The 25,723-nt window shown below is 37.5% G+C and overlaps 1 protein-coding gene across 7 annotated transcripts in view; it reads right to left on the reverse strand.

Annotated features, from left to right (window-relative positions):
- Positions 1-25,723, reverse strand: part of auts2a (activator of transcription and developmental regulator AUTS2 a) — a 281,245-nt gene that overhangs the window by 204,129 nt on the left and 51,393 nt on the right. For 6 of the 7 annotated variants that reach the window (XM_043250831.1, XM_043250828.1, XM_043250830.1 and 3 more), the window contains exon 3: positions 14,822-15,043. In XM_043250831.1, the coding sequence (XP_043106766.1) occupies positions 14,822-15,043 (222 nt within the window). The remainder of the gene's footprint in view (positions 1-14,821; positions 15,044-25,723) is intronic. The other variant, XM_043250826.1, reaches the window with a different exon arrangement.

Here is a 25,723-nt window from a genome sequence, read left to right on the forward strand (position 1 = left end):
AAGAGAAAAATAAGGTGCAGTCCCAATAACCTTTAAAAGACAGTAAATATCACTAAAGGCCACACGAACCGGTAAAAATCCTGTTCACCACAATAAAAGACAGTTTGTCTGTTCATTCACAATCCACCTATAAAACCAGCAGAAAGGCCATGACCACCCATCCTGGATCAGACCCAGGGTCGGACTGGCCAAGGTAATTGCATGTAAAGTAACCAATTTACCAAGAGAATTGTCTGTCAGTGCAGCCCAAAGACCAAGATGTATATGAGCAATAATAACAGCCGCCCTGAGAGTGTCAAAGGAGCCAAAAGGCAAAGAAAACTCCAGTCAACTTGGTCCAAAACCACACAGCTCTTACAGTGCACCGGCCCAGACCACAATTCTGGCCTGCCCGCATTATTATGGGATTTGGTTGCCAGGGCTGAGCGCAAAGCAATACGTCTGCTGTCCAAAACTAGCTGAGGGGAGAAAAAGGGACTTAATGTGCAGAGTGTCCAAACCTAAGACAATATTTATAGATTCTGCAGGAAAGTGCTGCACCAGGAAAAGGTCCTATACTTTAATTTTGAACATATTTGAGGTGAGGTTTTACACTGCGCATTAATATTCATCAGTGAAACTTAGGAATATACATATACATACAGTGCTGGGAAATGATAATGACAGTGTGATAAATGTTCCACCTAGTGTATAAGTGTGTGTGGTGTAATTAAACTATAGCTTTTGTGCAGACTACTGTTTTTCATACAAATACAGATAAACCATCTACGTGCTATTTGTGTGGTTTTAACTGTGCTTATCATGAGATAAATATATGCTGCTATGGAAGACCAATGGTTAATAATAATAAAAAACAAACAATGTCACTTTTTGTGCGCACACACACACACATATATATATATATATATATATGCTTGGAGTTTTTTTGCAAATGATTGTTTCATTGTATAAGTTTAATCAAAATAACCCGACTGCAGTTAGCTTGAGATTAAATGGTATGCACAATGAAAAAAACTGATGATGAAAGTTGTTAAAAAACTTGTCTGATTTTTAAATTTTGTAACTCTTGGTTACATTGCTTAGCGTGAAATAAATGTAGACTGCCGCGGTCTCATGCCTCTGCTGTTGTTTTTAAATACCCGTCACTCCCTTTGAAAAAAAATGTACTAGTCTCAGGAAAAAAAAAGAAGCTTTGGTCGACACACAGCCTTAGGGTTAGTGTGTGCAACAGTAGCAGGCAGGACTAACAATAAAACTAATAAAAAAAAAAAATCAATCAAGCGATCAATAACACTGCTAAATAACACCTCGCGCCAGATATTTTATCCTTAAACACAAATTCATTTTGCAGGAAGTAAAATCATCGGCTGCTGCGTTAAAAACACCATCCTTCTGAGAGACAGAGTGCATGTCATTACAAGAGACCTGAGCAATTGCAATCACTGCAAAACAGCCTGAGCAGGGCCGGCCTCTATCACAGAGCGATCGATGCGGACCCGTGAACTACATGTGCTGCATCGACAGGGTGAATGCATCAGGGAGAGCGAGAGGAAGATGGAGGAAGGGGGGGGGGGGACGCCGCAGGCTGTGTGGAGGAGAGAGGTGCTGAAAAGGTTGAGAGATGAGGAGAAAGAAAAGGTGCTGCAGAGCTCTTGTGTCTATATGATACTCGCCCGATCGCTCCAATATAAACACCATCACTACACCGAATGCGCACGCACACACACACACACACACACACACACTATACTCCCTGCTGTCAGGATGCCTGTCTTTTTGAGGTACTTCTGACATGTGCAATGTTTAGCTGCAGGGAAGAGTCTGTCTCTTGGGAAGAATAAGACACGGATATATACCGCTTTCCAAACTCAGCCAAGCATCGGTGTACATGACAGACACCAACCAATTTGTAGAACTCACTGAAACCACTTTTCAAATCCTTTTTTTAAAGACTATGTAAGTTTGCTGCTGTTCTCTGTGAACACCGGCAAGAGATAGCAGTCTGTAGCTGACAGCTGACTAATTGAGAGAACTTATTTAAAAGAAGGCAATCGCTGCCGAGAGAGTCTACAGCTGCACCTCGCCTTCGAAAACAATGAATGCTGGGAAAGAGAAAGTGAGGGAATCCAGAAAAGGGAGTGGAATGAAGAAAAACAAGAATCGAGTGAGAGAAGAAAAAGAGAACGGGCAGGGGAGCCAGTAATGAGGAAAGTATCTGAAAGAGAAGGAGGAAATGTATAAACCACAGACAGCCAAATAGAAAAATCCTGACAAGACTGCTGAATACGTTCTTCAGTCAGGACACCAGAGGGTGCCAAAGCATCACATTTATGTTTTATCACACATCCGTCGGCTCAATAAACCCCTGACTCTAATTCGGTTCAGCAGGAGGTCAAAGTGGAAGTACTAAACATCTGTTTGGAGATGTTTCTGTCCTTTCTGTCAACAGAACACTCGAGATAATAAAGATATTTACATCTCTGTGTCTGGCCCTCCGGTTAAGCTTGTGCGTCTGTTATTGTGTTTACGGCCACATTTCTTTAATACCACCTGCTGTGTCTTTGTATTCTCGATTTAAGAGAAATTTTGGCAGTAAAACAGAACAATCCAAACAGATCCCAGAAACAGTCAAGAGTGTGACAGTATCGTAAACACATTTATGAGAGTTACTGAGCGGCAGGGGAAAAAAATACATAAAAGGAAATAAATCAGAATCGATTGAGAGGGGCCAAAGGCTCTCAGACTGCCTGGGGGTGGCTATAGGCAGCAAGTGTACAGAGAGAGATTAACACATGCTTTTCTCAAAAATTCTCCAACAGACCCTGCACTCATCAAATACATATTTACAAGCATGTGCATCTTCATATTGACTCAATATACTGTAATGTGCACTTAAGGATTACTTATGTGGAATTAAATCATTCCTATACGCAGCTCATTTTCATGTAATAAAGGAATGAATAAAAAAAGTGCTATAAAAGAAACACTTTACAGTGCGTCTATATGATGGTTTCTTTCCACTGGTCTGAAAAAAACAACACTTCATGAAAAACCAGAAAGGCCAAAATCTAAAACTTGACAGGTGCATAAAAAACCTTGACTTTGTGATTGCTATCGGGATGTGAAGAGAATTTCAACCAGGGTAACAAAAAAAGGTTTTAAACCTAATCAGCTACCCTGCTGTGTTAATGCTATACAATGAACATAAGGCACAAAAGAGCAAGTCACATGATCGCAAACCATTAACTGCGACTTTTGCCTCAATAAAATTTACATTTTCTGCTTATTAATAGTTGATAATGTAGTTTTTAATTATGAATTGGGATATGGTTGTGAAGAAGAATGCGCTTTATAAAAAGCACAATATGTTTATAATAGGCATGCTAATAAGCAGCTAGTTAATAGTGAGAATTGGTCCCTATACTGAAGTCCTACCCAAAAAACATGGAATGCATATATAAACATGCGATTTTAAAAAAGATATGCTACAAGCTACATAAGAACTACAGAAAATGTACAGCGCTCCGCATTAATAAATAACAATGAATTCATAACCAAACATATCCCAACAGCTTTATTTATGATTCTGTTACCTTCCTTTATGACATCTGTGTCTCTGTCACACTTCTCACAAACTGTTTACTCACTTGACACTAATGCTAATGAAGCGCTGAAGCGATGTGGGGGAGGGTCGTGATACGTGCAGGTCAGTGTGAGCTCTCGAGGCTGTCAGCAACAAGGACTTGGCAGTTACGTATTACCTTCACTTGAGCCCCCAAAAGAAGCCGCACTAATAGCAGTACTTGTTCTAGTAAATATACCGCAAGACTATATGATGGAAAAGAAACAAATGAAAGCAAAGCAACAAACATTCTTTATCAATGAGTGCTGCTTGATCCATTTTAAATCCACAAGCTGTAGATCCCCATTTACAAATAGTACGATCACCATCATCACTAATAAAGTCAAAATTATTTTGATCGCTAAAGCTCTGCTATATACCTAAATTCCTACTAAATTCTGATTGGTCTGTGACAATAAATCAAACAGTAACTTTGACTTGATAAGTTAAAACTGAGATGTGTGAACATGTTGTGATGTAATATTAATAATAATAATCTTATTGTTGTAGTTGTAGAATTTTAGTGATTGTTAAGGGGTGACCAGATTTATAATTTGTCCCAGCTGTCTGAAGAAAAGACAGACAGCCAGACATAGAGAGAAATAACTGTGGCTCAGTGGTGGTCATGTGGCCATAATTTGATTTTATTTATTAAATTCAATTCACTTTATGGCCAATTTGTTGAGTTATATCAGAACACACCCAGATCATTCATTCACTCTATGCCTCTCACACACAGATTCTATTTCAACCACTGCATTGCCAACACAGTGTCTTCACTTCCTCCAAATTCAGCTGCTCTTATGTAGGCCATGGTGAGAGCTTGCTTGCTTATTCATCCAGAATGGACTCTAGCTAATTCTGCTCTTCACCGCTGACTGGAAACCAGTTTTTCTCGTCATAGTCCAGTTGCTCTTATCATACGTGAAGTCAGGATTTCGGTGTTGAGAGCTGCTCCTTGATCATCTTAAAGGAGAATCTCTCCCGGGAGCTATTCAAAACGAGCACAGAAAGGGCCTGAACTTCTGAACGGCTTCTCTGCAGGAGGCTCTGTATTCAATACAAGCTGGAATTTATGTTTCTCTGTGTGCTATGCGTGGTGGACATGAAATATCACCCCATCTGTTCTTACCATAAAAGCTTAGTGCACTTCTCTCTTTCCACTACCTCCTTCCTTTCTCATTCGGATTTTGCCCAGCGTGCTTGTCCATCTCCTCTCCTTGCTCTCACTTTCCTATTGCCTCAAAGAACCCCTGCACGGTTACCTGATCAATAGTGTCTTTACAGGTTCACCTTGTGCCAAACACCTCCTGGATCTTTCACAGCTAAAAGCCTAGAGGATCCACCCTGAGGGTGATGCAACTTACTTCTTATGATTTCTAGCACTCCCTTAGTTTCGGAGATAAAGTGTAATACTTGAGTAAATTCAATAGTATTTCCAAACTCTCTACTGGTTTTTGTTAAGCTTGGTGTTTTAGTATGAGTTTCATCCAGAAGGTTACATCATATCCTCCTTAAAAGACACAAAGACTACGAAGCAATAAAACTTATAGCATATAGTAATCTTTTTTTGACCTGATGTACCCGAAAATAAATAAACATAAATAACATTTTAGTTAGGTTAGGTGATGCCACAGAAAAAACATTTTGTGTTCCCCAAAGAATTATTAAGTGAACAGTGTATGCCTAAAATAACTCTTTTCTTAGTATAAAAAAACATTTAAATTACATTTAATGTGTAATGCAATAATGTTAATGTTAATAGTGTAAAAACAAACCAAAAAACCACATTAGTTTTCACGTTGTGTTGCATCGCACCTCATAAACATTACCATGTATACATTTATTAAAACCCTCTTTTTTTTGCGTATACATTTATGCAAATGAACCCACACAGTGCCGTAGGTGTTTTAACGAGGCATTTCAGAATGGAGTGGATGAATCATAACTTTAATGTGAATGTCTCTTTTGAGAATTTAGTCTTTGCAACTTTGTTGATCTTATCTTTGCACGAACAGCTTATAACACTCCAAAGAGAAAGGAGAGCTTGAAATCGCATCATATGACCCCTTCTACAAAATCTACCAATGCCGATAAAGAACCCTTATTTTTAAGAGTGTGGTTAGAATATGGTATAACAGTCATGTCATAACTGGTTATGATAATACATGATAGATCAGTATTTACTGAATATGCCCACAGGATTATGGGAATCGCATTACAAATATTGTGAAAGATTCCTCCACTCTGAAATCTAGAGATAATGTACTCTCTAAAATCCCTCTGTAGGAAGAAAATATTATCAAAAGCACTCTGTGGAAGAGTGAGAAATGATTCACTGTGTCTTCCTCTATTGTCTAATATAAACACCCAGACACAAATAATGAGATCCATGTATGTGTGGCTCAGCAGCCAGACTTTTGTTCAACAGCACGTTACGTCCAACAACATGATCAATCTCAAGGCTGATGGCGTCCAAGTGCATCTTAGCAACAAGTGAGCATTAGAGACGAACTCAGAGCGAATCTAGAAAGGCTATGTTACAACTTATTAAAGCAAACAAATCAGTCCCTCTAGAACAATCAAGAATATTGTTTATGTATTAAAGATTTTACAAACAAAGTGTAAAAAATTGGGGGAAAGAATGTGCAATAATGCAAATAAATGGCCATAAAGCAGTAACCAGCTACTAAAATGAAAGGAAGGATTTCTATTACACACAATTATCTATGAGCTACTATACGAACTACTTAAATGTGATCACATTCTTCTATTGTTCCAGTCAGTTTTATACTTCAAAAGCAATTCAACTGAAAATATAAAAGTTATATTCAGGAACTGCAGTCAAATTAGTTTAATCTGGAAACTATATTCTGGAGAGGAGAGGGGAAATTTTGTTATCAGAGAGAATAAGTTTTGACTAAGGAGGACGTGTGGAACAGTATGGAATTTTAACTGTGGTTATAATAGCAGTAACGAAAACTGCTTTCCAAAAAAGCCTCCTGAAATTATTTTAAAAAGCTAGCAAATACACTGTAAGGTTTGATGATGTTGTGATCATTTATGATAATGTATCTATATTACTATAGTGACTGTAGACAGGGTATTGAGCAATGCATGGGTTTCTATAAGAAGGCCAGATGAATCTATACAAATGTGATGTTGGCATCTAAAACACTGGGCTTCGATTCCAGTCCAGATGTACAACCGTTGATCCATGGAGAGCTAAATTCCATCTCTATGAGCTGATCAAGAACCTCGCTCTGGAAACCTTGGCCAGACCAGTGGAAAAATAAACACAAGCTCCACAAGCTACCAGCTTCTCCACTGACTCATATCTCCACTGAAATTTCTAAGAATGCAAGCCATAAACTAAAGTTTTATGCATATATAATGGAATGCTGAAGAAAATATTGGTCAGCAACCCAATGTAAAATATGGGAAGAATGAGAGAAATGAGTAGAAGAAAGATCTTGACGTGGTTACAGACCTTAATTATCATTCTAGAAACCAACAAATTATATCTAAAGCCATTACAACTTAGCTGCTGGTATACCAGGCCTAATATTATCTACAAAGCCATACATGGATGATTAAATATCTAGACCAGCTTGGACCTGCTAAGATGCACTACTCATTTAAAACATAACAGTGAATGTTAACCTGTAAAATGATTACATCTGAATAAAAAAAACACTTTAAGGCTTTTAACATTGCGCTAAACAATGGGTTATCATAGTCCTGAACCTCTCTTTTAACCAGTACTTTGTATTTAAAGAATTTTACTGAATTGTAGTACCACGCCATTAATCCTGGATAAATTATGAGAATTGTAAAACTTAGGACCCAGGGTTACTTACAGCTTTTCAATAAACAATGTTTAGTCTTAAAACTGAACATAGTTGTACTATGACTGGCTGGTGGTTTAAAAATTGCACTTTATGTATCAAAAACACACTGTAAAAAAATCTGTAAAATGTACAGTAAATAAATGACAGCTGCAATTGTATGTTATAATGCAATAAACATTAATTTAACAACAATAGACGTAACATACAACTGTAATGTCCAAGACTGATAAAATCTAAGAAGAAACAGTTATTTCAACAAAAAACATAAAATTTGTAATGTAATGCAGGAAATTATGGAAATGTTAGTTTACGGTTATTTACTGTAAATTATAAGGTTTTTTTTTTTTCACTACTAAAAACGGTATATTACTGTAAAATTACATTTTACGTCCGATACAGTTTTTTACTCTATATAGTATATATATAGTATAACCATTTAACAGGTATTTACTTTAACACCGTTAAATTCAAGGTCATGTATTCATACATACACATATATACAATATCTGACTCCATAATTGTTCTGATTTGGCACAGAATTATTGTTGATGGTCGTAGTTTAGTAGCTCATTAAGTCGAGTGGAGGAAGTAAACTCAGGATTCTACTACAAAAAACCAAACTACAAACAAGTTTCCTAAAAAATGTTTCACTGTCCTGTAACTAAGCAAGATGGTTATTAAAGATCTTACATTGTTCTTCTTAAGAAGAAAGTGTATGCGCACCTGTGTGCAAGTTAGTTTTGGATGTCAGCTAAGTGGGTTGGTTTGACACTCATCCAGTTCTATCAATGCTGCTCTTGTGCTGCAGTGAGGTGCAATTAATACTGGCTACACATCCGGTCTGACTGACAGCTACTGTCCGCAGTATTACAATCCAAACAGGTAAACTACTCTCGCTTAATTTCAGCAGATGGACTGCCCACCCTCAACTTGACGGACGGGCGGCAGCCGGAGTGTCTATTATCCTGTCTTTAGCCCAGTCACCACCGCAACAATGCTTAACAAGCTTGTCTGCGAGGTTAACGCTTCACCCAATCCTGTCAAGCCGAGACGTTGTAATACATGGCGAGTGGAAAAAGAGCTAATTCCATTCCTTCCAAACAGGGAGAGAGAGAGATGAGCAAGAGGGAGAAATTAGAACCGCACTGTGATAGGGGGACATCATGGCCTAGTCTTGTCAAACAGCATTAAGACTCAGAGGAAATGGAAGCGCTGGGGGCTGACAGGAAGTAGCATTACCATTACATTAGCACCATTATTACTGCCTGCGCGTATGAGTAACTGTCACACAAAGACAACATTAGGGCAAGTTTCCTTGCCAGAAATAAAGAAAACAAAGACAGGGTTTAAGTGACTCGGTCAAATTCAAAAGGGCGCAGGACAAAATATTTAGATGCCAAGTTACCCTGTAAACTGGAGTAATGGATGCAAAAAATTCTGCATAAATAGCACAGAAATCAACTTTTTTCAAATTAAATTTCAAACACATAAAAAAATCTAAAATAATACTCCGCAATATTAATGTTTTTAGTGCAATGGTGTATGCACAAGACATGGTAATGATATATATATATATATATATATATATATATATATATATATATATATATATATATATATATATATAGTATGTATGTGTGTGTGTGTGAGTGTGTGTGTGTGTGTGTGTGTGTGTGTGTGTATGTGTGTGTGCGCGTGTATGAGTGTGTGAAAATCAGTACTTTACACTACAGTGCTTTAGCGCATTCAGTTTCAGAGTAGTCAGTACTGAAGCTAGCATTTATCAGGTGTGTGTCTTCTAGTCACACTGCAAGTGTTCCTGAGTGTCTGTGTGTTCTTTGATGGCGGCATAAGTGAAGCCGCTCCAAACCTTGTAAACCTGAAAGCACAAGAAAAAAGTAAAAGACGAAAAGAGAGAGACTTTCCACGTGTGCCTTAAGAGATGCTTGTGGGTTAGAGTGGCTCTATAACTGACATGAACAACCAGGCATATAAACACGGTCCAAAATTAACACCCACGAAGTGAAAACTGGCTTTACCCAAAAGAAATCAGTTATAGCCAGCTGGCTGGCCGCTTTATTAGAACCACAACATAATAAATACTGGTTTTAGTTTTATTTAATTGAAATAATGAAAATCTGTCTCTCTCTGATGCAATTGGTGTTAAGTGGCCACGCAAACTGTATGTGAAACAAATTTACTTATAATTTATTATATCATAGTTTCATGTCAACTAACAAATATCTCTAACTGATAAACATTCTCAATCTCGGTATGTCAAAATGTGATCTCGTCCCGTGCTCCTGTACACGTTGACACTGAGCAAGGCACTGACCACTCACACATACGCCTTTAGGGCCGAGTGTAAATAAGAGGACATACTGATCGGGACAATACCGTCCCTGTGTCCTCTTCTGCAGTGTCACACTGTGTACATTTCTCACACAAACAACCGAACACAGCTCCCAGCGGCAAGGCCAGAGAATGCGTGTTTGTGTCTGGCCAGATGGGCCTCTCAGCATGCCACTGCTGTCACATACACACACACACACACACACACATGTCCTGATACAAAAACAACACTTCACATTCGCACACAAATACTGACTCATAAACACACACACACACATCCTCCCAGGCAGATGACAACCATGCTAACCTCATCTGAGCACGGCCCTGTGATTAGTGCATGAACTCAGACACCCACATGAGTTCTTCATGGATACTTTTTTGTTCTGAGCTTTTGTCAATATTTAATATACAGCTTGTATATGCCAGTAGTATACAAGTAGTATAATGTAACTATAAAAAGTAATATTAAAAAATAGTTTTCGCCTAATTAACAAACACCTAATTAGCAAATAATTTACACACATACACCTCTATTATTGTGTTTAGTTATATTGAGTTATATTTAAAGTATATACATTTTAAATACCTCAATATAACTAAACACAATTATAGAATTTAATTATATGCTCAACACTTTTTTATTTGATAAAAACTACAGTAATATTGTAAAATATTATAATAGTAACTTTTTTTTTTATATATCTATATATCTATTTATATATATAAATTCTAGCACTTTGATTTGCTGCTCAAACATTTCTTACTAGTGTGAATGTTAAATATGTTGTATAAAATCTTTCCAGAATTCTTTTTAAATGACATTTTAAATGTCATTTTATCAACTTCTCTTTCACAAACCTTTGAACAGTAGTGCATTTTACAGTACAAAAAAATACATACAAATAAAATAAGCTGTAAAAAGGCTAGAGAACACACCACACATTTCATAAAGTTTCAAAGTGATTCATTGAAACATACAGTCTTCTGAATGCTATTAAAGGTTGTTCATACTGCTGTTGAAGTTTAAATCGGAGACGATGTTAAAACAGAGAAGGGTTGGCACAACAAATCTAATGACACACTCTTTAGGAAAGTGTTGCCAAATACTTTATGGTCAAATAAAAAGTGCATTAAAATCATTGTAAAATGCTCCACCCTACAGTGCTCATGTGGGTACACGAACCACTTTCCAGTAATCTGTCTGCTATTCGTATCAACATGCTAAAACTGATATGTTCAGAATTTGTCAGGAAAGCAAATGTCAGCGCTAACATAACTTAATAATCAAATCGAGATTCGAATTAAAGGAAGCCCCTTTAAAACCGCACCACACTGATATGAACCGTACACAGCTGTCACAGCGGCAGCGACAGCTCTCGTAATGAATATTTCTAAACATGTCACATTCCTGCAGCCTCTAATTACCGCTGGGTTATGAGAGACGCTCGTTCATATATCTCTGTCATACATGCCTATAAGAGTTTGACAAAAAGGTGGATGTAGAGAGCAACGCTGAGTGTTTCCTTTTCCTTGACTGCAGGGTGTTATCAGGAGGAGGTAATACATCAGGCGTCGAGTCTGCTGCTGGCTTTCTGGCTTTTCTTTTTTATATATACGGCTGCTGTTTGTGAACCTGGGATTTAGAGGTCCAAACAGAACTGTATTCATGCACATTTTGTTGCATACACTGCCTATATATGCACATGGGTAGTTGACGTATCAATGTGTCCTATAGTGTGACGGCAAAAATGTAAAAAGGAGATAAAGCTCTCTCATGCTATTTGTAAATCTAAAGATGAAGACACATTCATCTCATGTTATTTTCTATAACCATTCTTTTCCCCCAAGTTACATGTTCCACCATTTTGGAGAGTATCGCAACATATACGCATACTTAAATGTACTTGATGTAATCAGCCTTGTTTACATCCAAAAGCATGAGCATGAACGTAATCTGGAGTTGTTTACATCTAGAGCAAAGCATCCGCATGCATTGTGATGGGGAGAAGAATGGTTGAGTAAATTATGTTATTTTCGTTTTCTTTAAGCAAAAAAGTATTCACATATCATCGCAAAACTGAAGTTGAGCTACCGATGTCACATCCTGTTTTACCGATGTATTTTCTGCGTTTCTGGTCCTGGATCATTTTAGTTTAGTTCATGTTGCTGTCTATGGAGGGTCAGATGGCTCTCTGATTACATTTGCCTATGCCCTAAGACACTGGGATAGACTCCAGAATCCCAACAACCCTACAGTACATAGGACAAGCGGTTTGGAAAATGAATGGATGGATAATCATGTTTTCCTGGCCGTTTGTGATACGAGTGCTCCTTTGGATCCTATGAGCCTTCCCCAGGGTCGCCTGCCAGATTCCCCCATTTTTCTAAATCAGTGCTCTTCACACAGGCACTGTAGTGGACAGCTGTTCAGGGCTCAGGAGAGGGCAGCCAGGGGTTCTGAAGCCAAGACTGTGAACAATATTTTGTGTGACAGCGATATAAAGGTGAGTCAGAGCTGTCAACTGAGTCAACTCAGCAGGAAACATTGAGACCCATCTGCTGGAACTTCCAACCCATGTGCAGGCGCACACACACACACACACACACACACACACACAGACACACACAACTGTGAACAGATCCTCTCATTCACACAATCGCATACACACAGATGGGCTCTTCAGACCTAGGGAAAAATAAAAAGCCTAAGAGAAATCAGACATTAAACTAGAATGGCTGTATTTTTGATTAAATAAATGCATCCTTGCTGAGCATGAGAGACTTATTTCAAAAACGTAAAAAAAGGAAGAAAACTAATTTACATACATAAGCAATATTGTCAAACTCACTCCTGTGTAGCACAACACAGTTGCACAATAGAAAAAAGGGAGAAAGTGGATGAAACAATGAAGAAAAGGAATTTAATTCCCCACTATCCAGCGTAACTCAAGTTTATGGCCATTGCCTTGGTGTTTGATAAAAGCTTAAAGTGTCCTAGCCATCACTTCCCTCGGACTGCTCCATAAGAGATGGATTCGTCTACCCTTAATTCAGCCATGGGCAGAATACACATGATGAACGAGAGAGCGGTGCAATCTCTCTCTCTCTCTTTCTCTCTAACAAGGACAAATGGTACCTGTACCCTTCCTGTCTCCACCTTCCATCTATGGGAAAAGTGTCTGTGCATGCCATTGGAGGATGCGTTTAAATGAATACTTCACCTACACAAATTCTGTGATTATCTACTTACCCCCATGTGGTTCCAAACCTGAGAATTTTGAAGAATGTACAATCCGTATCAAATTACTAAGAACTGGGAAGCTTCCAAAAAAGACGCAAATGCACCTAAAGCGATAATAACAGTTGTCCATGTGAGTCTCCTGAAATCACACTATAGGATTGCATGATGAACAGACTCATATGTAGGTCATCATCTTCACAAATCTTGAAAACAGACCAAGCTCTTGCACCAAGTGCATTCATGAGAGTGAATGATTAATTCTTTTGAGTCATATCATTTCAATAAATCGGTTAGATGAATTTAATGTATATGTTCATAGCACCCCGGATCAACAAAGCTACTGTATAACTATATGTTTGGTAAATGTACCACTTTTTTTTATGGACTACTTTTATGAGACATTTATTGGGTTTTCTGTGCTTAATGTTCACCCAAAAAATGAAAACATGCTCACATTTAAGTCATAAAAGACGTAGATTAAATTACTTACTCACCCATGGATCCTCTGAAGTGAATGGGTGCCATCGGTATGAGTGTCCAAACAGCTGATCATAAACAATCCACATTAATCTAGTCCATCAATGAATCTATAATAATGTTTTCTAGATGAAAACGTTTATCTCCTGTTGTTCTCTGACATCAAAATCAACAGACAACTGTTATGGACTGTTTTTGCTTGTAAACAACGCTTGGTTTGCGCAGAATTCCCTCTTGATTCAGACAAAGCAATATTATGGATAGAGGACCATGTATTTTAATCAGAAGCAATAGTTTGAATTTGTCATGAATTTATCACAAAAACAATTTTTCACTTCACGGGACGTTAATCTACGGACCGGAGTCCTGTGGATTACTTCTGTATTATTGTGCTGTCATAACATTCTTAACTTCCATGAAAAAAAAGAAAAGTTTTCACTTTTTGGGTGAACTGTTTCTTTAAGCGCACATGGGGGTGTGTTCAATATACTGCGTGGCCATCTGATTGCTTGCTCTCTAGTAGCAATTTCTCTGTGTAAACATGCTATAAATACTCATTAGTAAAAACAAGAGGATGTCACAAACACAAAGAGCAAGAGTGCAACACCTCGCAGCAACAATAACAAGAGTGACTAATTTAATTAGCACCATAAAACAAGTCCAAAAAAAAGCTGGAGCCCGTCCTCTTCTCGTTCATCCTTAATGACAGAATTAATCAGCAGTGTCTTTACACATCTAATCTTAGAGGACACAATCTCTATTACTCTCTCGCCACTTTGGCATTTTTATAAGTCAGTCCACACTTTTGTTATCGCGTAATGTCTGAAAGACCCAACAAACCACCTGTAAAACCTGGTGTCATATTAATTACCTCCTCTGATGAGATCAGTAATAAGTCTCAGGCTGCTACAGAGACGGCTAATGATCAGCGGCAATTACTCGATTCAAATGAGCTCCGCCTTAATGGAGTCAGATTGCCGTACCTCTTCTGTTATTCAGTCACTGTCAGCGAAAACAGACCGGTTTTATACGGGGCTTCGAGAAATTAACACAACAGTGGGTTTATCATAATCTCAGTAAACAGTCTAATCGTAATTTAATTTCGTATAAAAAGTCATAAGAATACCGAAACTAAGAAGCATCTTAAATTAAGTAAACTGTAATGAGATGCAAATGGAAGTTAAAGAGTTACGAACAGAAAAGAAATATAGCTGTTTTATTCAACCAATCAAATCTCCCAAATACAAGGCCCCCAGTCTTAGAGAAATTTGTACTCACAGGTCTGTGTTTCTTCTGCAGGTATTTCTTCTTCTTGCTGTGTGTATGAGCCAGACGTGGGTTGTTCTCCTGGTCAGAGTGGTGGTGCTGGTGGTTGCTGTGGTTGAGTCGGTCCTTGTGCAGGTCTAAGCTCAGCCCGTTCGGCACTCGGCCGGGCTTCTTCTTGCGAAGCGGTCCTGCCTGGTTCTGTCTCCGCTCGTGGGGCTTCAGGGTCATGTCCTTCTGTCAAAAAAATACAAAATAAAACAGATTGTAAAACACTACTTTTGGAACACTGCGACGCGTTATCAAACTGAATTTGCTTATATATAATAAATTATATCATTAGTTTGTGATTAATAATTGATAATAATTAATTAAAAATGATTAAATAATTCTATAATTATATCGTTTAAGCCTCTAAAATGGCTTTTTTGATTATGTTATTTAAAATTTGAATAATATTTCACAAAAATAACATTTTACTGCATTAACAAAGAAATGCTGCCTTCTTTATAAGCATTGCCGACCCCTATTTATTAAAGGGATAGTTCATCAAAAAATCTAAATCCTGTCATTTTTGTTTTCTTTGTGCACAAAAAGCATTCTTGTAGTATAATATAATTAATGTTGAACCACTGATGTCACATGGACTATTTTACCAATGTTCTTATTACTGTACCTTTCTACACTTTGAAAGTGTCAGTGTTACTAGTGTATTAGTGTTTTATTTGTGTTCTGAAGATAAACAAAGGTCTTTTCAGAATGACATAAGGGTGAGTAATAAATATAATTTATATATATATATATATATATATATATATATATATATATATATATATATATATATATACTATCCCCTTAACAACAATGTATATCAATTTTTACTCTAAAATACAGAAAATAATGAAAATGAAGCTTATGTAAACAGCACCATTAATAAACAGCATGAAGTCCATTCCTGCTATATACTGAATGTATTGTTTGTACTAAAACACATTGCACAACCCAAGCAGCGCACACTTCAGTAGGCGTATACTTGTCTACCTCCAGCAAACATTGTTCTGCCAAGCTGCTAAACAAAATAATCTTTACCCCACAGAAAAACAAGCATTTTGATAAAAGGAGTCTGAAATACAGCAGAGGAAGCAGAGGAGCAGAGCTCCAGAACTTTCTCATCCACAGAGGACTCTAGACAGGAAGATCAATATTCAATATGACAAAGCTCATCTCTGCAGGGGAGCTGTGTATCTTCACATATCTCTTCTTACAGAAGCAATCAATTACGTTATTATACTCCAGCTACGGAGAGAGAGATACTTCCCGTGCCAAAACAGTGCACTAAAGGAAAGGGAACGGGAGACATTCGATACAGTTCAGAGCAGGAACATCTACTAGAAGCAACAGCGAAGTGACTTCGCAATCCTTGGAGATTCAGAATATTTAATGCATGGTGAAAATAAAGAATACATTAAAATGGATCACGGTTTCCACAAAAACACTGCAAAAAGCACAGCTGTCTTCAATATGGATAATAATACCAGATTCATAAGCACCAAATCAGCATATTATTCTAATTCTAAAGGATTACGTGACACTAAAGACATCACAGGAATAAACTACGTTTAAAAAAACCTGGTTTTAATCAAATAAATACAGCCATATTAATGATAAGAAACGTCTGTCAAACATATACAAATTTCGTCCTATTACAGATGGAGAATTCCAATTCCATTTTTGAGAGGTAAAGCAAATAAACAGCTGAATTCGAGTTTTAAATGGATTTACAGAAGCTGACTGTTTGAAGTGATCCTACTGTAGTTTCAAACATCTCTGCTTTAATTCATGCGCGGCTTAACAACAAAAGGCATCGCAAAACTAATGACGCACTCTTAAGCAATCTCAATGTGGTCGGATTCGTCCAAAAATACAAGACCAGTTACAAAATGATGGACAGCAAAGTGCTGTTTTTAATGTAAAAGTAATGATCATACACCTCTCCAGAGGGCCAAGGTTTTCATATCTAACTTCGGAGATGTAGAAGACTGTCCTTTTTATCTTGTTTTCAAGAGCTCAGCCATTTTTCTTAAAATGACAGCTCCTTTTACGCTCTTCATTTTAAGCTCTGTGCATGTGTGCAAGTAAAATAATGTTGGTGTGCGATAAAAATGAGTAATGGCTCGCACGAATCTTTCTTCTCTGATTCAGACCGTAGTTTTAAAAGCCTTCAGTTTCATCAGAAGATATGTGTATAAAATTAATTTAGCGAATGCTTACATACACATATGTATATCTATTCAAGCCTCCAGATGGTTTCTCTTACTTAAAGCCAAGTGTTTTGCTGTATCTGATGCAAATCGTACATAGAAACAGCCTTCCACAGTGCAAATGTGTGTGTGTGTGTGTGTGTGTGTGTGTGTATTTGAGAGGAGATACACCATCAGCCCTCATCCGCCTGCGGGACTGATCCATCATGTTAAACCTATGTACCAAATCAGATTACATGCTTCAGAGACATTACATGTTTAATAGCCTTGTTCGTGTACTTGAAGTCAGAAACATCAAAAGAACTCTCGGCTGAGCAGACCGAGCATGTCAGGACTGCAAGATACGACAGGCTGATAACCAGCCATCAACTCTTCAGCTCTGATAGAGCACTTTGGGTATTTGTGCTGAGGGACAACCTCTATTCATGCCGTATCTCTCCATTCAGCGATCAGAATCATTCAGACTCAAAAAAAAATCAAGCCGTAGTTCATTCATTTCAGCTGCTTGAGAGAAGAAGCTCCTCGTAAATGACATTCAGTCGAGGATGAAGATATGTTCAGACCCGCTACTTATTACATTTGAAAGGAAGCAATATGCAGGCGCTGGGTACTCAGATGAACGGTCTGTCAAACATGCACCGAAATGTGTAATGTGACAACAATGTAGCAATTTAAACTGCTGAAAAATAAATGCTAAATCGTATGCATTTGACGGTATATTTTGAACAGTAGTATATGCATTAAAAGAACAGGTTAATTCAATAATAAAAAAAAAACTGCGAGATGTAGATGAGATTCTTTCTTCATTGGAACAGATTTGAAGAAATGCTGCATACTGGACGAATCCTCTGCAGTGAATGGGTGCCGTCAGAATGAGAGCCCAAACAGCTAATAAAAGCATTTACAAGTAACCCACGCAACTCCAGTCTATCAATAAAGTCTTGTGAAGCAAAAATCAGGGTATTTGATGTTTTTATCAGCTCTTTGGATCGTCATTCTGACGGCATCCATTCGCTACAGAGGATCCATAGGGGAGCAAGTGCCATGCTAAGTTTCTCCAAATCTCTTCCCAAAATAAATAAACGAATCTCCATTTTAGATGGTAAATCTTATTTTTTGGGTGAACTAAGTATCTAATCTAATTATCTAGATTGCTATTCTACTTCAGAATCCATCCAAGTTCAATCAAAATGTGCATAAGAGCGTACAATAGGCAATGATGTATGAAGGGAGACTCCAGAGGCTGATGGAATCTGGGGCGGTCTGGAAACTGGTTGAAATGACAGAAAAGCACATGAGATTATAGAGGATATGGAAAGTGAGTTTGTCAAGTATACTGAGCATGAACTGGAATGGCTTTTCCACAGCAATCACGTCCATGATCACTAGCACTCCAGTACGTGCTGAACCACAGCCAAGGTGGGTCTGGGACACATAATTCAACGGATGGGCCTAATTCGATGAGCTTTTCCTCTGCAGGAACTACAGTGATCTTTTGACAACATGGCAAACTTCATTAATCCATCCGTAAGCACATCTGGCCCTAATGTGCATCTTTCAGTGTGAATTAAGTATAACAACATGTGATGCTGGCAGAGGAAACATTAGAAGTTCACTCTGGGAAAACATCTGACGATAAATTGGATTTGCTCATCTATACTTGTCTAGTCTATCCTTGGAAAAAAACTTCAAAACCTACTTTTTGGGTAAAGAGCTCTGTTCTCTATTCTAGAAGTAAGAAAACAGTTGTTTTTTCTTTCTGCGAAGTTTTTTTTTTTAACTCTCGTATCTGTCTTCCTGCGCCTCTAGCATTCTTATCGTATCGCACATACTGATAGGACAAAATGTTTATCATTCTAACGTTCAGAATGAGTGCCAAAAACTTCAAATGAAAAAAAAAACCTGCTACGTTAAGACAAAGAGTGGCTTCCGTTTCTGAGAAAACTTGTTTTCATTTTTTTTTTGCTTTATTTGTATATTTTTGCCTTTTCCCAAGAGATGTAGCGAGGTAAACTTCGGATACAGCCCTACATCTACCCACAAATACACATAACACACAAGCTCCCTAGAGTTCACTTTGCTGCCTTGCTTTCTAGAAGTTCTTCTTTTGCTGTGGGGACTTAAAAACACCTCCGTACTCTCTCACACACACCATCACTCAAAGGCAGCAGCTTTCAAGTGCAAAGTAGGTTTTTACAGTCTACACAGGTTTTATCTTTTATCTCCTTCACCACGAAAATGTATGATGTCTGAACAGAAAGAAAGACACATTCAGACAACAGACAGATAGACTGACAAATGCAGACATGCCCCCTTAGATATATCAGCTAAGTAGATGCTGAATCCAAAGTTTTTTGAAATGCAAAAATTATATTTTAAAATTGTCACATGGACTGTTTAACCCTTTTAAGACCTACATTCCCTATTTACACTAAGAATATGTGTAATTCTAAAAAAAATATACATTTAATTACGTTTTTTTTTTTCCGTTTACTTCTCATCTATACATTAATGCTGTGCTATACAAAGTACTTTTGTATCTATTTACCACAAAATTCCTCGACCACATTATTGGCTGGCGTATGAAATATACATTTTTCATGGAAAAATCACTTGATGCCCTTCCTACCTTTCCGGTCCTTGACCATTTCAGATGCATTGCTGTCTGCTGTCCGATTTAATCCTAAATATCTTAATTTAATGTTCCAAAAATGGATGAATTAAATACATAACAACAATGATAAAACTGCGTAGAAATTATGGATCGATTTATTGGCATCAAAACAGTGAAAGAAATATGCAAGCAATGCAATTTACTGTGAAGAACAAAACGTTTTTACTCTTGCCTTATCTTGCCAAAAAGCACCAAAAAGAAAATGCTGTAGAAAGACAACATAAAACAGCACGAGACACGCTATTTATTGCATAACGTGCTGTTTCTCAACCCGCGATAATAATCGAAGGTACTTTTTCCTCTGCGGCGTGGTGCTAAAACATCCTCCTGATTCATTAGTGACACATACGAGGGCTGTGCTCGCTATCCTACAGATGCCGGGGATGCTGACGAGGCAAACAGGAAAACTCCCACTCCCTTTACCCAGCAGTAAATGAGAGAGACAGAAAGAGAACAGCATGGGAGACCTGCACTTCGATCCCATTCCGTGATTACACCCCTGTTTTACAGCAGAGCCACTCCAGGGATCAGTTCCCCTGCCAAGCGTAACTACACGGGCTTTTGTGAGATGGAGAGAGAGATTCTATCCGTGGCCTCTCTGTTTTATTAGTCTTATCTGCGGCCCTCAGGGAAGATATTACTTCTTTAGCCAAAAAAAAGAGAAACAAATAACAAAAAAACTGCACTAACAGGAAAGCACAAGACATAAAGTGTTGCTTTGAGACAGCTAAAGAAGCAATAGGCTTTTGTGACCGAGCAAGCGCCGATTTAGAAAACATAACACAGCAATTTAGTTCCATTCCAAAGATGGATGGAGGGGGTGAAGTAGATGAAATGAGAGGGAGAGGGACCTGTGCCCTCCACATGAGTGAGTAAACAACGCACGTCCATCTGTCTTCTCACCGAGTCGGGCTCTACACCGCAAAGACGCGCTTTAGCAAGTTTTTCAGAATATTAAATAAATATTCTGGTGTAAAATGGTGTAACAAGCACGATAAGTGTATTAGTTCTGTTCGTTATAAGCAGGCACTGCAGTCTTGACGTCTGCCTTGTTAAATGCTCTTTAAGCAGAAGGACTTCCGATTGGCTGTCAAGGCGTTTCCATCCGAAGATTCGAATTAAACTTATGCGCAAAACAGGAATAATCGCAAAAAAAAATGGAGAGAATAAAGCACTGTTTCCTCCTACTTAATGCTTTTGAATTTGTGTAAAACAGTTATTATATGACAGACTTTGCTCATCCATTTAATGACCATGACAACATATAGTTGCCGTGTGAATGACATCAATTAGCGCCAAGTCACGTGACCTTTTTCATGCACATGTTATTTATTAGGTAAATGAGGTAGAAAATTAGGTTAAAAAATACAATACAACCTCTGAAACTTTTTATAGTCTAATTCTATTTTTATTTCATTTTTAAAGATGTAAAAAATTTTATTCATTCATTTATAAAAATATTTAAAAATAAATAAAAATTATATATATATATATATATATATATATATATATATATATATATATATATTTTTTTTGTAAGGACAAAAACATTTGCAACATTTAAAAATATTTCTATATAAATAAAAAAACTACTATTGAACAAGTTTTTCACAAATTAGGCAGTGTTTTTTTTTTACAGTAATACTATTTTGCTATTTTATTGCTTTTACTGTATTTTTTATTAAATAAATGCAGCCTTAAGAAACTAAACATTAAAAAAAATCTTCCAGACTCCCAAAAAATTTGTGTGTATATATGCTGTTAAAACCCACACACACACACACACCACTCGAGGCCATGCATTACACTGATTTTACCATGGCCTCTTGTGACTTACTGCTTTAATAACAGCAGGGGAGAAAAAGCCAATGGCCTTCAAACGCAGGTTAAAAGAAATCAACTCTATTACAACAAAGGTCAACCACCCTCCACCATCCGGCACTCGTCAAAGAGAATATTTCATTAGCTCGACTCAATAAGCAATTCGGAGAATGATAAGAGCAGGTTTAAAGATGTATCTAATTAAAGGCCTGGCCTATCTAAAGAGTGTGAATCCTTAGAGGGAAGGGGAATTGAAGACCCCATACAGACCGAAGAGGTCATGCATGGTCGGCATGAAAGGCAAACATCTTGTTCTGAAATCAATCACCATGACAGGAAGGGAGAGGAGCTCGTGCTTTGAAGCCCTCTGCCTCCTTCCGTCCAAGTAATGGAGCTCAATCGCTGACAGATGGAGGGAGCGGCGGGGAGAAGCGAGGGAACGAATAAACGAATGAACGAATGAAGCAGTCTGTGTCCATGGGGGGGAAGTAGGTCATTCACGCTTGGCCAGTTTATACAGATTCACTGTAACAAAGCTGTTCCTTTAATAGCAGAGTTCTGTATTTTCGGCACATTTTACAACGTTTTAGAACTAGCTTTTTAAACTATGTTTAAGAGATCGCATTAGAGAAACATCCTTACCCAGAATCCCGTCTTACCTGCTTAGTAACATGAAGATATCATCTAGTTATCATCTAATTTAGAACATACTAATTAAAGACTGTTCACCTAAAATGTACAAATTCCGCAATAAACTCTCATTACTATGGAAATGGCAAATGCTATTTTTTTGCAGAATTTCAAACCATAAAACATGATATAAATGTGCAACTTTGAGAAGAAAAGTTTGAAACAAATTCACAAAAAAAAAAAAAAAAAAATTTGTATTCCATGGTGGGGAAAAATGTAAACTCAATTTGGAAAATAGTTATGAGAAATTATGGCAATAATTGCAATTGCAATTCTGACTTTTATATTTTTATTATTATTTTTTTTAAATCTATATTGCACAATTCTCAGCTAGTAATAATACAATTAATATAATAATAATAATAAAATAAAAGCAGTTACCTTCTTTTTCATAGCAGAAACAGGGTTACATTCGTCCCAAAGTGGTGTTATTCTTCATTTGTAACTTCATAATAATAATCATGCGGCAACACGATAGATGACTGTAAAGCTAAACAACATGCGGTCTGGAGTTTCTTTAGCGGGGTTGTTTTGTGTACTAAATGATTAGCAAAGTGCTCTGCTGCGGTTCTAAGCCATACAATCACGCCACAAGATGAGAAGCATCAAAGAGCAACTCAAGAGCACATCAAAAGCTGCACAACAGGTTGCTTCGTGAGAGTTGCCTTTTATGTTATGAGAGGGCAAAGTCTTTTAATTAAATTCGCACGAGACAAAAGAATCAATTGGTCCAAGAGCAACGTCTGGATTTAGCCCAGGCAATTAACATGATTGTAATAGTCATTTAATTCTAAGGGATAAAACACTTTTCCAACAGCTGGCTTCAGCCAGTTTTTCAACATCAGAATGAAAAATAAGGGGAAACTCAAAAGGGGCTCTGGGGGTAATTATTAAAAATGTAATAGCTTTATAACTGATGAGTACAAAATGATATGAATAATTATTCGCTGCTTTCATGTTTGATCCCCAACCTAAGATAGACGCGGCCTATGTCAGTTTGTAATGCAGTTTTAACGCAAATTAAAATAGTTAGGTTAGATTTATTTAAACAGGTAAAATAAAGTGTACACTTACTGCCCATTACGACGACAAATGCATTATGAAAGAATTTTCTCTCTTTTATTTTTCCACGAAAATACAGTAAAATTCTGAAATATAATTTATTTTAACATATTCTTTACATATTCCTCTGAAGTCTCCTCTGCCAAATGATCCTTCAGAAATGATGGCTTATTGCCTAGGAAATATTTCTTATTCTAATCAGTGTTGAATATACCTGTGCAGGTTAATATTTCTATAGAAAAGAAGATTCTTTTCTAGAATTCTTTAAAAAGAGCGCCATCTTTTTTTAAAAAAAAACAGCAAATGTAGCAGCAACAACCTTTTCTGTTTAAACGAGACGATAAATAATTCACTCGGTTGAACTGACTCGAAAGCTAATTCCTACAATAAGTCACTGAATCATTCAATCCAGCCATTTGTTCATAAACGCTCGATCATTTATGACAATGCTGAAATATTTACAATATAAACAGTGTACGAAATCAATGCTGTGCTCTTTTGCGTTACATTGAAGCCTTAAACGGTAATTGGTAGTGTATTATGCCGTACGTACGATGTTAAGTAGGTTATAGTATTTAGTGTGACGGTATACAATGGGCTTTTACTGCAGTGTAGCAGACTGTGTGTTTTTAGTGAACAGTGTGGGTGTTGTGTACAGCATGTTAGGGGTGTATTAGGCTGCAATATGAACAGTGTTCTCACCGAGGGCTCGTCCATTCACTGTGACACATGACCTGCAGGCTAACAACACCCGCACACACACCGTTACAAAGGCCTCCGAAGAAGAGCTCTGCTCCCCACTTATTACGCACTCTCTATCAGTTTACCCTTTTAACCTACGGCTTTCTCTGCCTTTCTCTCTAGCTGCAGTGACTCATGGGCAGTAATCCACACGAACGCCTCAGGAGTGCCGAGGTTCATTACGCATTCAAACACTCCGCTAAACACTAGATCCTGCAGTCCGGTTTAAGACGGTGCGCTTTTTATGCTGATGTCAAATCAATGAAGAAGGCAGCCCGTCAGTCAGCAAACTGTTCGGCGCGCTACATCGCCGGTTTATGCCGCGACCATTGTTTACGCTCGGCGTCATTCTATGCGGAGAAATCACAGGCTTTTGTCTGGAGGTTGGAATCTAGATGTTTTGAAACCTTTGGCAACGCAGGCGGGTGTAAAGGTACACTTACGCTGCTCAAATAAAAGCTACTTTTGAATCAATTCTCGATGAAAAGCAAACAGTCATCACTTTGAATTTAATGGACAATTAAGTAAGAAATGCAACAGCAAAAACACTGTGACAAAAATATGTAAATTTAAGTATAATTTGTGAACCAAAGTCAGCAGTATTTGGTGTGGAAATAGATATTAAATTAGTACCTAAACATTTTACCTACATTATGATAAGTACTTTTTTTTACGGTAAATTTTGCTATTAGGGTGGCAGATTTTTTTCTTGATAAAAAATAGCATTTTTTATCTCAGTGATTTAATTGAAGGAAACAAACTATGATTATTTATTTATTCAATGTTAATACGCATTATGAAAAAAAGTTAAATTTCAGTTTGAACGTTAAAAAGGATATTTTCACATTGAACATATTTAAAATGAACTGGTTGCATTTGCTTTGGTGGCTATGTTGCTTTCATGCCACTGACTAAATGCAGTTGTGTCTTTTATTCAGTCTTTTTTTTTCAATTAAAGAAATCGGCCCTTAGTGATCCGACAGAGAGGAAAACTCAGGGAAAAAAAACAAGATTGAACTAGTTTTGAATAGAAAACGGGCTTGTTTTGTTTTGAAGACGGCAACCACGGGGAAAGTATGAACAAGATCGAAAAATAATAGAAAAGAGCATAATAACCGGCTCCAGAGTTTAACTCAATTTAAATAAACAGAAATATTAGCCTGTGCGATTTATATTGAAATTCCTTTCACACTTTTCTTTCTTTCTCCTGCTGTTTGCTTTCCAGTGGTCAAGATCCTAATTACCGTCTCATCCGTTTTTTGTCGAGCCGATAGCGTCTAAGAAAGTGCAGGCCCCACAAAAGAAGAGCCGTTAGCGCTAACATTACCTCAGTGCGCTACCATGGAAAATACACTGTGCGTTTTAATCAAAAACACATCTGAGAGACCGTAAAAAGAATGAAATACATCATGAGCGAAATATATCACACAGCGCCACATAAATACGTTCCCATAAACCTTTTTGGTGACCTCATGCCAGTCCGCTTACGGGATTCCATGGCTTGAGCCCCTTGTGTCGTACAGGCAATGTTGCCTAGCAACAAGGTAGAGAAAGCAGATCATTAAATTTTGCTGATGAAGTCTAGCCAGCAACAGCCACCGAGCGAGAGATCGCATAATCCATATCATCTTACACTCTACTCCCCTCAAATTCATCAATACTCTTCAT

The sequence above is a fragment of the Puntigrus tetrazona genome, chromosome 10 (assembly GCF_018831695.1).
Source record: "Puntigrus tetrazona isolate hp1 chromosome 10, ASM1883169v1, whole genome shotgun sequence".
Taxonomy (NCBI): domain Eukaryota; kingdom Metazoa; phylum Chordata; class Actinopteri; order Cypriniformes; family Cyprinidae; genus Puntigrus; species Puntigrus tetrazona.